General features: G+C 32.9%; 3 protein-coding genes and 1 pseudogene across 3 annotated transcripts; 1 reads left to right on the top strand and 3 right to left on the bottom strand.

Moving 5' to 3' along the window:
* Positions 1-1,540: 1,540 nt before the first annotated feature.
* Positions 1,541-2,010, bottom strand: LOC112687210 (annotated as a pseudogene).
* Positions 2,011-7,634: 5,624 nt separating this feature from the next.
* LOC112687209 (zinc finger BED domain-containing protein 5-like) lies at positions 7,635-8,090 on the bottom strand. Its single transcript, XM_025559797.1, has one exon. It carries the CDS (start codon positions 8,088-8,090, stop codon positions 7,635-7,637), a length of 456 nt encoding a protein of 151 aa, XP_025415582.1.
* Positions 8,091-8,111: 21 nt separating this feature from the next.
* LOC112687208 (zinc finger BED domain-containing protein 5-like) lies at positions 8,112-9,314 on the bottom strand. The gene is made up of 2 exons (XM_025559796.1): positions 9,098-9,314; positions 8,112-8,908 (listed from the first exon to the last, which is right to left on the bottom strand). Exons 1-2 carry the CDS (start codon positions 9,312-9,314, stop codon positions 8,112-8,114), a joined length of 1,014 nt encoding a protein of 337 aa, XP_025415581.1.
* Positions 9,315-10,163: 849 nt separating this feature from the next.
* LOC112687207 (zinc finger BED domain-containing protein 5-like) lies at positions 10,164-11,197 on the top strand. Its single transcript, XM_025559795.1, has 2 exons — positions 10,164-10,680; positions 11,040-11,197. The coding sequence occupies exons 1-2, from the start codon at positions 10,164-10,166 to the stop codon at positions 11,195-11,197; spliced, it is 675 nt and encodes a 224-aa protein (XP_025415580.1).
* The last annotated feature ends 1,098 nt before the right edge of the window (positions 11,198-12,295 follow it).

Raw genomic sequence — 12,295 nt, 5'->3', positions numbered from 1 at the left:
TTAAATAATCGTACGAGCTCAACCCTATCAAGTCGAGGCTCGCTACAGTATCCTAAAATTGTCATTACATGATTATAGGTTGAGAGTGATATTATTTACAATATATACATAGAATTATTTACATGAATATACACAATTTATTGGGAAGATATTATTTACAAAAAATAAATTTTAACTAAAGCTAACATTTCCAATACATGAATATATACAAATTATTTGCGTGATATTATATATATCAAGTTTCTACAAATCTTAATGTCCAGTATCAGCCATCATATCAGCCAACTCTGCATCTCTATAAAATTATAAATATCATAAGTATAATAATTTAAAATTATAATTATTTCAAAACTTACACTATTCTATAATGTCCGTGGGCAAGCGTATGAACTTTTATCTTCCAACTTATGCCTCTTGTCATCATAGCTGTTGTATGTCAATTTTTTAGTGCTTATCGTCATGAGTTGCTGGTTAAAAGATCGTATCGACACGTTTTCCCTGCACGATTCCACTCCAGCTTCTCCAAACAAACACTTTCTATGATCTTCAAGAGTCATGTGATTTTTAACCACATGAGACCTGATCCCCTTTGGATCTTTCCTCAGCTATGAGCATACGTATGAGACTTTGTAGTGAGAATTTGTTTTTGGAGAGTATTTGTATTTACAACTGAGTTGGAGGACCAGGCTGCGGATTGAATTAGATTTGTGAGACTGTTTACAGCTGAATCAATATCGTCATTCGTTTTTAATTATACATTTAGTTTGATTCCCTGGTTAATAAGATCATGGAATTTAAAGCGATCAGTGGAGGAATTAAAAAGGTTAGGCGGTGTTTCATGAGTCGAAGGTTAGTCATTAAGTGTAAGGAGAACTGATGAGTGATCTGAATTTAGATCGAAAATATTATCAGTATTGCAGTATAAACTAGTGAGAATTTTCGCGACAAAGATATCGAGAATGTCCGGATTTTTTTGAGGGGAGGAAGGCCAGTAGGTCGGACCTGGGGGAACTAATACTATGAAATTTTTTGAAGTTAGGAAATTATGAAAGACAGTACCACGCGGGTTATTTACGCGGCATCCCCATTTTTGGTCTTTAGCGTTGTAATCGCCACCAATAATAAAATTATTATTATTTATTGATTGTTTTGAAATAATTCGTGAAATGTTCACTATTAAGATTGTGCCTCGGGAGAGAGTATAAAGTTGCATCCGTTATTGGAATATTGTTCAGATGAATTAGTACAGCACAGGATTGAAGAAAATCCTGGCAAAAATTGGGGAGAGGTTGGAATGCTAATTCAGATTTTATAAGAATGGCTACACCACCATGAGCAGTGTAGTCTGAGTGGTTTGTTTTAAGTAGTTTATAACCTGGAATGTACATATGTGAGTGTTAGGTAGAATGAGTTTCTGTTATGAGGGCAAGGTCAATTTTTTTATCGTATAAAACAGTTTGTAGTTCATTAACGTGGTTTTTTAAGCCATTTGCATTGAACAATAATATTTGGATGGATTTATTTGTAAAGGAATTATTATTCATGTTTTATTATATAGAAGACTGAAAATAACTTTCGTGAGTAGTGAAATTAGAGGATTTATAAGAGTTTTGAATTCTTCTAGAAAATTTGTAATTGTAATATTAAGGGGTTTGGAGCTGTATTTAGGGGCTGTTTCAGGTGTCGGAAAGTTTTATGATTGGCTTGCAGTAGCCTGGGCGTAGGATGGTGAAGTGTTTGGAGGAGCACCATTTACTGGGTGGCTAGCTTGTACATTATGTGACTTATATCTAACATTATCTGATATGAAAACATTACTTGGGACAGGTTTCTTACGGTGCTGGAGTTTCTTATAAATGCTGCAGCCTCTGTAGTTGGCCGGATGGTCTCTAGAGCACAGCGCGCATTTGGCTGGTGAATCACGTGATTTAGAGCATTCTGAAGATGGATGAAAGTCACTGCAACGAACACAACGAGCAGCATACCCGAAGTAGGCTCTCGTGTGTCCATACTCCTGGCAGTTATGGTACTGGCTTATTATTTTTGGTTTATATGGTTCCTTGACTTTCACTTTCGTATGCAGCAAGGAGGAAAGTTTTAAAATATCGTTCGAATAGTGATTTGGTTCAAGGTCCACGTAGAAAAGAGGTAGCGGGCATTTGTTGGTCTTATGTAGTACGTTTGTGACTCTCCATACCTCGAAAAGACGCAGTTCTAATTCGCTTTTTATAAGATCTGTGGATGTAGACGGGTAGAAATTTCGGATAACGGCACGCGTCGGCTAATCTTCTTTGAGTTGGAATGTGTGATATTGGGCTTTTTTGTCCTTTAAAAAATGGATCAGTATTCTGTGGGATTCAGGATTGGCGGTTTGGATTTTTAAGCTGCCTGTTGAGGATTTGCAAAAAAAATTATCTTCTCCAATTATCTCAATTAAGGATGAGCACAAATCTGGAAAGTTAATTACACTTTTTTAAAAAATTGGTGGTGGTAATTTGATTTTGTATGCATTGATAGGTGTTTCGAGTGGTGGGTTGACTGGTGAGTTTGACGCGGACCCGTGCGGCAGCCGTTACCGAAACGGCCGTTGCCGACCGTGCCCTTATCTCTCTCATCAACCACCACTTCGTGGCACGCAACGTCGCAGCGACACTCCGTCCTCCCATCCATCACCAGTCAGGGGACGCGAGCGGTCGCCACGACGTCCGACAGGTACCATCATCTGAACCGTGCTGTTTTTCCGAGACCGTGTAACGACACACAGCTCCATTGTTTTTTGTTGTCTTTTTTTTGTGTCATTGTAATCACCACCACACATTGTGCATACCTTTTGGTGTACATTATTATTATTATTATTATTACTATCATTATTATTTTTTTTTAATAAATATTCATTGTGCGATCACAAAACGGGAATCGTTATTTTATTATTAATATTATAACCTCTTGGACCGTATTCTCCGCACTTGCGACCGAGCGCACCAGTATGCCGCGTCAAGTTGGCAGATTCAGTTTGTGCTAGCAGTTGGTATCGATTTGCAGTTATGAATAGTTTATTAAACCTTTTGTTTGGATCAGGATTCGGAGAACTCGGGTTGGAGGAATCTAGCAGATTCCTTTTACCGGTCTTGATTGTCCACTCTGGGCTTTGGTGGAAGTTAAACGAATCATTTTAAAAAATCGTGTCATTTGTATTTCTGGTGTCTTTGTCATGGCGAGCTTCCTGTATAGCGTTATTAGAATTATTTTTATTTTTATTTTTACCTTTTCCATTCGGCGATGTAGTTTGAGACTGCGACATATTATTTCATGGGCAAAGGTCGTGGGACCGCTGCTCGTGGCAGCGATAGCGTTACGGCTATTATATAATAAAGATTTTCGTTTTTAACGCACAGAATTTTAATTTTTAAAGTGTAAATTTACACAATTTTCGGGTTGTGAGTTTGTAAGTTTGAATCCACTTTGATTAATTGACTTTTTATTTTGTATATTTGAACATATTAAATTTGTCACATACGAACTGAAAATAAACGTGATCGAAAACAATTGACGGAGCGTAATTAGATTACGTACGTGCCCCGAACAAGGTGAAATCCGCGACTGAAAAGACACACTGACGACAATATTTGACTATTTAATTTTTTATCCGGTGATTTCGTTTGTATTGTATTTTTCCTAATTACAGCCGTACCTATTTCAAGCTGGTACGTACATTTTTATGTAAGCGTAAAATCATATTTTAATTTTTTTTTTTTTCTAAGTATTGGTCGGCTAATATTTCTGTGAAATTATGGTGGGGCGTGTAGTGGGGTCTGCAGTAGTGGTGATGGAGAGTTTGTGACGTGTGTCGTGAACGTGCTCGATCGGGCGGCGGCGGTTCAGAAAGATAAGGAGGATATGAAGGATATGCAGGATAAGGTTTCAGAACTGTCCAAATCATACTACTATTACGAAGAAGTCGCGCACATCAAAATTAATGTGTTTGTTAATATTATTTTTATTGAATTACTTTTACTTTTATTTATAAACACAAATACAAAAATGTTCCAAATTAATTTATAAATATGCATTTAACATGTTTTATAACATATACTCAAAATGGCTGCCTTGTTCATTAATGCATGCACGAACCCGTTTTACCACGTTTGTGGCCACTTTGTGCAATACGCTCACATTGATTAAGTTTATCTCCGTTGTTATGTTACTCTTCAGTTCATCCAATGTTTGTGCTCTATTTTTATAAACCCTTCCTTTAAGATAACCCCATAGGAAGAAATCTGGAGGTGTTAAATCGGGAGAACGGGGAGGCCATATCCTTTGGATATGATGCGCTCGCCAAAAACCTCGTGTAAAAAATTCATTGTTCTATTGGATGTATGACATGTGGCATTATCTTGTTGCAACCAACAATCTCCTTCATCGATTTCAAGCAACGAAATAAATTGTGTTATAATGTCTTGGTATACAACACTGTTCACCGTTGTTTCAAAGAAAATAGGGCCCACTATTCGACGACGTGATATGGCACACCAAACTCCAATTTTCTGACTGTGCAAAGGGCATGCGGATTTTCGGTGGACCAAATTCTAGAACTTTGACTATTCACATATCCACTCAGATGAAACCATGCCTGTCACTGAAAAAAACACGGTCAAGTTCTCCAATTCCATTGCTATCGATAAATGAACGAAACCATCTACAGTACACAAGGCGCTTTTCTTTATCAGGTTCTTTTAATTCATGAACACTACGAACATGATATGCATGAGATTTTAATTTCTTCGTCGCTTTTTGAGCACTACTATATGAAATTTGTGAGTGTGCTGATAGTCTTCTCAAGCTTTTTGATGGTGAACGCAGCATCATATTTCTTACATCGGCTAGTTTAGCGTCAATCAAAACGGTAGGTCTCCCGGTTCTCTTCTTGTCTGAAACTGATCCGGTTTCACGAAAACGGGCGATTAATCTCGTTATGGTTGAATTGTTAGGTACTGCTACATTTGGATATTTCACTCGAAATTCATCAACAACACAAGCATAAGAACGGCAAAATAATGTTCAACAATAAACACACGTTGGCCTTGAGAAAACGACATGGTCACAGAGAAATAATCAAAGCACTACTAAAAGCGTCGTATCAACAATACATATAATAATGACGTCTAGATTAAATGTCGAGAATACCCATTGTGTTATTTTGAAATAACCGATAAAAATTATTTATCACAACTATTATTTAGAAACATTTCTATTTTGGTGTGCGCGACTTTTCGATCACACGTTCGATTTTTTTTATACTGTGTTCAGTCTAAAAATGATTTTGCAATTAATAATTTTTTCATGACACTGCTATCCCCATCATCAATTAATTTATCATAAATTAACCCATGCATATAAATGCTCTGTAAAATAAAAATAAAATCCATTTACAATGATATCAGTTTCCATTGAAGTTGACGTTCCTGACGGTAAAAATACCGATTTTATTGTTATTTCATTTATTCTTAACGTAAAAATTAAAATATTAAAATTATGTTATTATTTAAATGATAAATGACATACAACACCAGATAAAGCATTATAATTAGATTTGTAGGAACGATTTGACCATGTGCATCCATCTACAACCACTGTAATTAATGGTACTCAATTTTTATTTACATCACCTCTTTCGATTGCCATTTTAGCTTTTTTTTTATCTGCCATTTCAATAGATTGCCACATAGTTGTTTCTATATAACCAGTGGCGGCCTGGGCACACATTACTTGGTCGGCTAAATAAAAAAGGGGCCCTCTATTTAGGTACAATTAGAAACACATAACATATTTTTTTTATACATTTATTATAAAAATTGCCTTTTTCGCTATACTAACAAGTTAAATATTTAAAATACATTTATAACATTTTAACACTCGAAAATTAATTAATAGTTAATAATAAATTATAAACAAATTATGAATATAGATGATTAATATACAAGCAATTTTTTTAATTCTGTCGATGAATGTGCATAACAAATTATTATTTCTTTTAAATCAGGAACTTTATCACTTTCAATGCTAATAAGTAATAGAGGTTCTAATAGTTCTTGACTTATTGATGATCTTAATCTTGTTTGATTATTTTTAATTTGGAAAATGATCTTTCACAATGTACTTGTGTACATGCAAGAGTTAATATAAATTTATATGCCATGTACAGATTAGTAAACGCAGCTGTATGGAAGTTATAATTGTATAATAATTTCATGACGCATGGTATACATATACTACAAGTTGAATTTTTATATTCATTTGGTTTCAGTCAATATTTAGGAACATCGGTCATTGTTTGATTTTTATATAAATTGTCATCTTCATCAGTAACTTCAGATTCTTCTGAATCGTCAAATTTGATTTCATCTTCATGTGATTTTGATACTAGATCATATGAAGCTGAAAAATTAATTAATTCTTCTTTAATTAAATCTGGTTGTAGTCCAATAATTTCACGAAAATTGTTGAAAAATTTTTCATTATTTACATCAAATGTTAAAATGTTATTTTTTATATCCATAAATCTGTTGGGATCAAAAAATGTCGCCGTCGGGCGGCGTTAACCAGAGTCGCTTGGTAAATGACGCACGTAGCTCGAGTGTCGCAAACACATCGTTTCGATAAGCGACGATAACGATTAATAGTAATGAAAAGAAAAATAATTTTTATAATACAAGGGGGGTGTTTGGTGGATATGACACCCCCCTTGAGTCGTATCATATATTACACTATTATGGGAACATAGGTAAATCGATAATACAATATGAAATATAAAATAATACACAATACTAATTACATATATACAGGTTAACATTATCGCGATTACGGCGGTAATGCGGTATTTCGATATACGCTTTCGACGATGGGGACTGCTATGTGGTAACCACGCGTCCGTGGCGACCATTCGAATATCAGTATTCGATGCTAAAATACAATACGTGAAAATTATTCGTTTATGTTTTCACGCAACACAAAACGTTTAACAATAATAGGTATTGTAGCATTGAATATTGATATTCGAATATTCGAATATACATTACATCTATATTACAGACAGTGACGTATCTTTTTTTTTCTAGAAGGTGATATAACCATAACTATTTTGTACATTTGGAGTCAAGGGGTAAATATCTTCTAGAACAGTGGTTTTCAACCTGGGGGTCGCGAATGATAGGTTTGGGGGTCGCCAAAAATAATAGATGAAATGATTTTTCCATTTTATTTAAAAATAAAATAAAGTTAATCTTTAATTTTGTTTTATATAGAGAATTGTAGATTATAGAACATGCTGAGGAGCGTATAATCTTAATTTCTTATTTATTATCTTATCGATAGCGGATATGGATTATTAAAAATTGTTCGTAACTCGTATCGCAGCGTTTCCCAAACTTTTGTTTGGGCTGGTCCGGTAATTTATATATTTCACCTTCGTGACCCACCAAAATATTTTACCTTTATAATTGTGTAATAAAAGGCAAAATAAAACACATTTGAATATCTACATAGAATTTTATAATAAAATTAAAGCATTAATTTATATTTTGAAACTACAATGTAATAATTATAATATAGTTACTAATTGTATTAGTTGACTACTATCAGTGAGAAGTATGAAGCTGTTTATTTTTAACTAGGAACTCTAAGTTCACTGGAAAGCACGTTAATTTTATTCTTAAGTCCGGTTCAACTTCCAACCGATTCCTGTATTTATTCTTCAGGAACACGAGTGTTGAAAATCCTGCTTCACACTTATAGGTCGTGACAAAAGGCATTAGAAATTTTATCGCTTGTTCTGATACAACTGGGTACTCTTGACGACAAGATAACCAAAAATCTATTAATGACCGTTCCTTATAAATGTCTTTGAGTGCTGTGTCACACGAGAGTTCAATTAATGACTCAACATTTAAGTCCGAAAAAGTTGTTTCAATATTGATTGAAAATGGGTTTCTTATCCATTCTTTGTTACTGTTTATTGGAGGAAAATATTCTTTTAGATTAGCTTCTAGTCCTTGCAAATGTTCCTGAATAACAGCTGATATATCGTGTGGCATTAAACTTATGTTATTCTCTTTTTAAAATGCTGTCAGCATTGTAAAAGCCTCGTAATTTCCTGTTTTTATGCGACGTGACCACAAATTAAGTTTTTTTGTTGCAGCTTCCACCTTCTCTCGTACTTTAAATATTGTCACATTTTCACCTTGAAGTGCCAAATTTAAATTATTCAAAAAATCAAACACATCACAAATGTAGGCTACCTTAACTAACCAATTAGCATCATGAAATCTGTCTTTAAATTCAAATATTGCATCTTTAGATGTTGGAGGATTTTGTTCTAAGAATACTGAAACTTCTTCCTTTAATTCGATTAGTCTTTTCAAGACATTCCCTCTCGATAGCCATCGTACCTCACAGTGTAAAAGAAGATATTCATGATCACTCCCCATTTCTTTGCACAAAGCAGAAAATATTCTCGAGCTTAGTGGACGAGATTTAATAAAATTTATAAATTTTACACACTCTTGCATCGTTTCAGTTAAAGACAATGGCATTTTTTTTACCGCTAATGCCTCTCTGTGAATACTACAATGAACCCATACACATTTCGGTGCTACAGCTTTTACTCTTGGAAAAAGTCCAGTACGAATACCTGACATTGCACGTGCTCCATCGCTACTCAATCCCACAAATTTTTTCCATTCAATGCCATTCTCAATAATATATCTATTGATTAAATTAAATAATTCTTCTGCTGTTGTTCTTGTTGGTAGCGATTTACAAAACAATAACTCTTCGTGAGAAGTATTTCCAAGATCATATCTTACAAAACACATTAGATTAGCATTATCCGACACGTCTGTACTTTCATCAACTTGTAAAGAAAAATATAAACACGATTTGAGGTGGCCTACTATTGTCTCTTAGATGTTATTTGCCATATCCACGATTCTACGCTTCACCGTGTTATTCGACAACGCCAACGAATTTACTTGTTTTTCCTGTTTTTTTTCGCATATTCGAGATGAAATTATTTTCATTGCCGGAAGTATTAATTTTTCACCGACTGTGTGTGGATAACCCGTTTCAGCAATTAATTTTGATATTTCATAAGAAGCCAATACAAGGTTTTCAGTTTGAGGACTAAGTGAAAACATTGAAGTCATATTTTTTTTGGCACTTTTTAATTGTCTTCTCCTGTTAATGAAAAAATCTATAGGCTTTTCTTTGTATTCAGGATGCTTCAATTCTAAATGCCTGTTCAACTTTGAAGGCTTCATGGAATCGTTTGAAAGTTCTGCATTACATATTACACATAATGGTTTGTTATCATCGCCCTCGATGAAGCCAAATTTAATGTAATTTTCAAAATACTGTCGAGTCCATGCCCCCTTTTTTTTCGTAAGAAAATTACTTTACATCGGACGACCATTTATTAGACCCAATATTAGAACTTGTACTTACATCACTCGACTCTTGGTTGGTGTTTCTTATGGAACCGGTACTTGGTTTTATTAACCACTTATCCATTATAAATAAACGTGAGGAAATAAGACGCGTATACGTATTACAATTTTAATAACTCGTCGTAGACGTGCGTCATTAGACATCAAGGTTCAAACTGAAATAAATATTTAGCCATCACTATAATAAGCCTATATCGGTAATTCATTTGTAGATAACGGATAACGGATTAGTGCCGTAACAACCAACGACGCTTGTCATTTATTTGTTACTATTATAATGTATTTATAGATACGGCGAATGTCTATTCGGGTTTTTCATGAAGCCTAGTTGATAATCTCAATAATTATTATTTATGTTGTAAATAATAGTTATTCGTATTAATGAATTAATTTTTACTTAAAAGTTTAAATTATCAAACGAAAATGTTAAATATCAAATTTAATATGAGAATTTCATTAAATTTTGCTACCCGGTATTACATTTTTTATGGCCCGGTAGTGGGTCGCGACCCGGTATTTGGGAAACGCTGTCGTATCGTATACATAGATATATTTGAACAATTTCAGTCGCAAATATTTATAATAATCAGTTCCTACTTAGGTGTCATTCGTGCAGTTCATGTATCTCACGCGATATAAAGTACGTTACTATACTGTTTTAAAATGGAAAAATTTTTAATTAAACGCGCAAGTACAAGTGCAAGTGCAAGTGAAAATAAAAAACGTAAACTGTCGGAAACAACAACGTACCAGCCTATCAACGAGGAATTGGAAGAAAAAAAAACTTTAAATGTTGAGAACCAAAAAAAAGAACGTAAATATCAAGATCAGTATATACAATTTGGATTTACTTTTATTGAAGAAAAAGGTAAACATCGTCCTAAGTGTGTTATATGTTTAGAAATATTGGCTTCCGAAAGTATGAAACCCTCTAAACTTAAACGACATTTAGAAACGAAACATCCGCAATATAGTAATAAAGATGAACAATTTTTTAAAAGACATGAAAATGCATTAAAGGTTCAAAAAAAAGTTATAAATAAATTTTCTACAGTTTCACAAAAAGCTTTAGTTGCATCATTCAAGGTTTCATACTTAATAACAAAAACAAAAAAACCGCATTCGATTGGCGAATCTCTTGTCTTGCCAGCTGCTATAAAAATTGTAACGGCTATGCACGGTGAAAAATTTTTTGTTTACATTTTTGAAAAATTAAATAATTTAAATTTAAGTCTTCAAGGTAAAAATACAAATATATTCTCTCCGATAAAATCGATGCTTTCAAAAAAAAAAATAAGTTTATGGATAAATTATATTAATAATGAAAACTTCGAAATGTTTTCATGTTTTTCAGAATTTATTGCTGACGATGAAATATTTGATATTAAAAAAATAAAAGACATAATATTACTTCATCTCGAAAATTTGAAAAACCATTTTAACACACGGTTTGAAAAGTTTCCAGAAAAAAAGTTGGGATGGATAAGAAATCCATTTATTTTATTAATATAAATGAAATGAATTCTGAATTAAGTTTAGTTATGAACGAGGAATCAATTGAGTTATCTGCCGATGAAAATCTGCGTATAAAATTTAATGAAACTACAAGTGACAAATTTTGGATTTCTATAAAATTAGAATACCCAGAATTGTCAAAAGTAGCTGTATCAACACTTCTGCCATTTGCAACCACTTAGCTTTGTGAAACGACGTTTTCAGCTCTTACAGTTATAAAAAAAAAATATCGGACAAAATTTAACTTAGAATCAGATCTAAGAGTTGCAGTCTCTAATATAAAACCTAAAATGGAAACAATCATTTCAAAAGCTCAAGCTCAAGTATCCCATTAACAACAGTTTATGTATTATGTATTTTTTTTATATTTAAATTTATTGTATATGCTTGTATTGTTTTAAAATAATGTTGTATTATGAATTAATTAAATTTTTAAGTGTAAATTAATCAAAATCGTATAACAAATAAATATGTTTTCAGTAATTAAATCAAATTTTGATGAATAAAACAACAATTTTATTTGAAGGGGGTCGCAGTAGAAAAAAATAAAAATGGGGGGTCGCGACACAAAAAAGGTTGAAAACCACTGTTCTAGAAGGATCTTGTTATCATACTTTTCCTGTTTCCGTAAAGTACACTTTTATATAACATGATTTTATTTAAAACTATACCAACATTAATAATATTTTTACATTTATTTTCATAATAAGTATAAGTCAAAACACAAAATAATATCAAAATAATGTCAAAATTCTGTTCACCGATCGGTTAATTTTAAACGAGACACGATTACACAAAAGGACTGAGAGCAAATGTGAACACTGAACACATGGTTTACGCACTATCGTTAATATAGTATAAATTAAATAATCACAGATATGATTGATTAATATATATATATATATATATAAAATAACCATGAAAATTAAGATATTAAACTATAATAATAATAATAATTCATCATAATTATCTAATGTTCATGATTTTCTTGAAACTAATAATAATTATATTGTCTACAACTGTCTATGTTTATTATTAACTTCTATTGATAACGGACTGATGGAATACTAAGAAATACTAAGAATCCAATATGGACTTACGGCTCAAGCATTTAAAAGAAAAATAAGGAAAGTGAAATGAATAAAAAAAAAAATAAGAGTATCTACACTACATACAGATACATCGGTACATGTGTAGCGGCCTAACAAATAAAATTGCGACAAAATTATTATTGTTCACCGGCCGAACATCGATTACGCAACGTCGACGTGCACGACAAC

Source organism: Sipha flava, unplaced genomic scaffold (genome assembly GCF_003268045.1).
Source record: "Sipha flava isolate LNK unplaced genomic scaffold, YSA_version1 335_pilon_pilon, whole genome shotgun sequence".
NCBI classification, from domain to species: domain Eukaryota; kingdom Metazoa; phylum Arthropoda; class Insecta; order Hemiptera; family Aphididae; genus Sipha; species Sipha flava.
The sequence above is the reverse complement of the archived record's forward strand: the minus strand, read 5'-3'. Positions and strand labels throughout refer to the sequence as shown.

Coding starts and splice junctions, on each gene's coding strand:
- LOC112687207 (XM_025559795.1), top strand. CDS start 10,164: ATGGAAAAATTTTTAATTAAACGCGCAAGTACAAGTGCAAGTGCAAGT. Junction 10,681..11,039: donor AATTGTAACGGCTATGCACG/GTGAAAAATTTT, acceptor AATTAAGTTTAG/TTATGAACGAGGAATCAATT.
- LOC112687208 (XM_025559796.1), bottom strand. CDS start 9,314: ATGAAGCCTTCAAAGTTGAACAGGCATTTAGAATTGAAGCATCCTGAA. Junction 8,909..9,097: donor GGGTTATCCACACACAGTCG/GTGAAAAATTAA, acceptor TTTCTTTACAAG/TTGATGAAAGTACAGACGTG.
- LOC112687209 (XM_025559797.1), bottom strand. CDS start 8,090: ATGCCACACGATATATCAGCTGTTATTCAGGAACATTTGCAAGGACTA.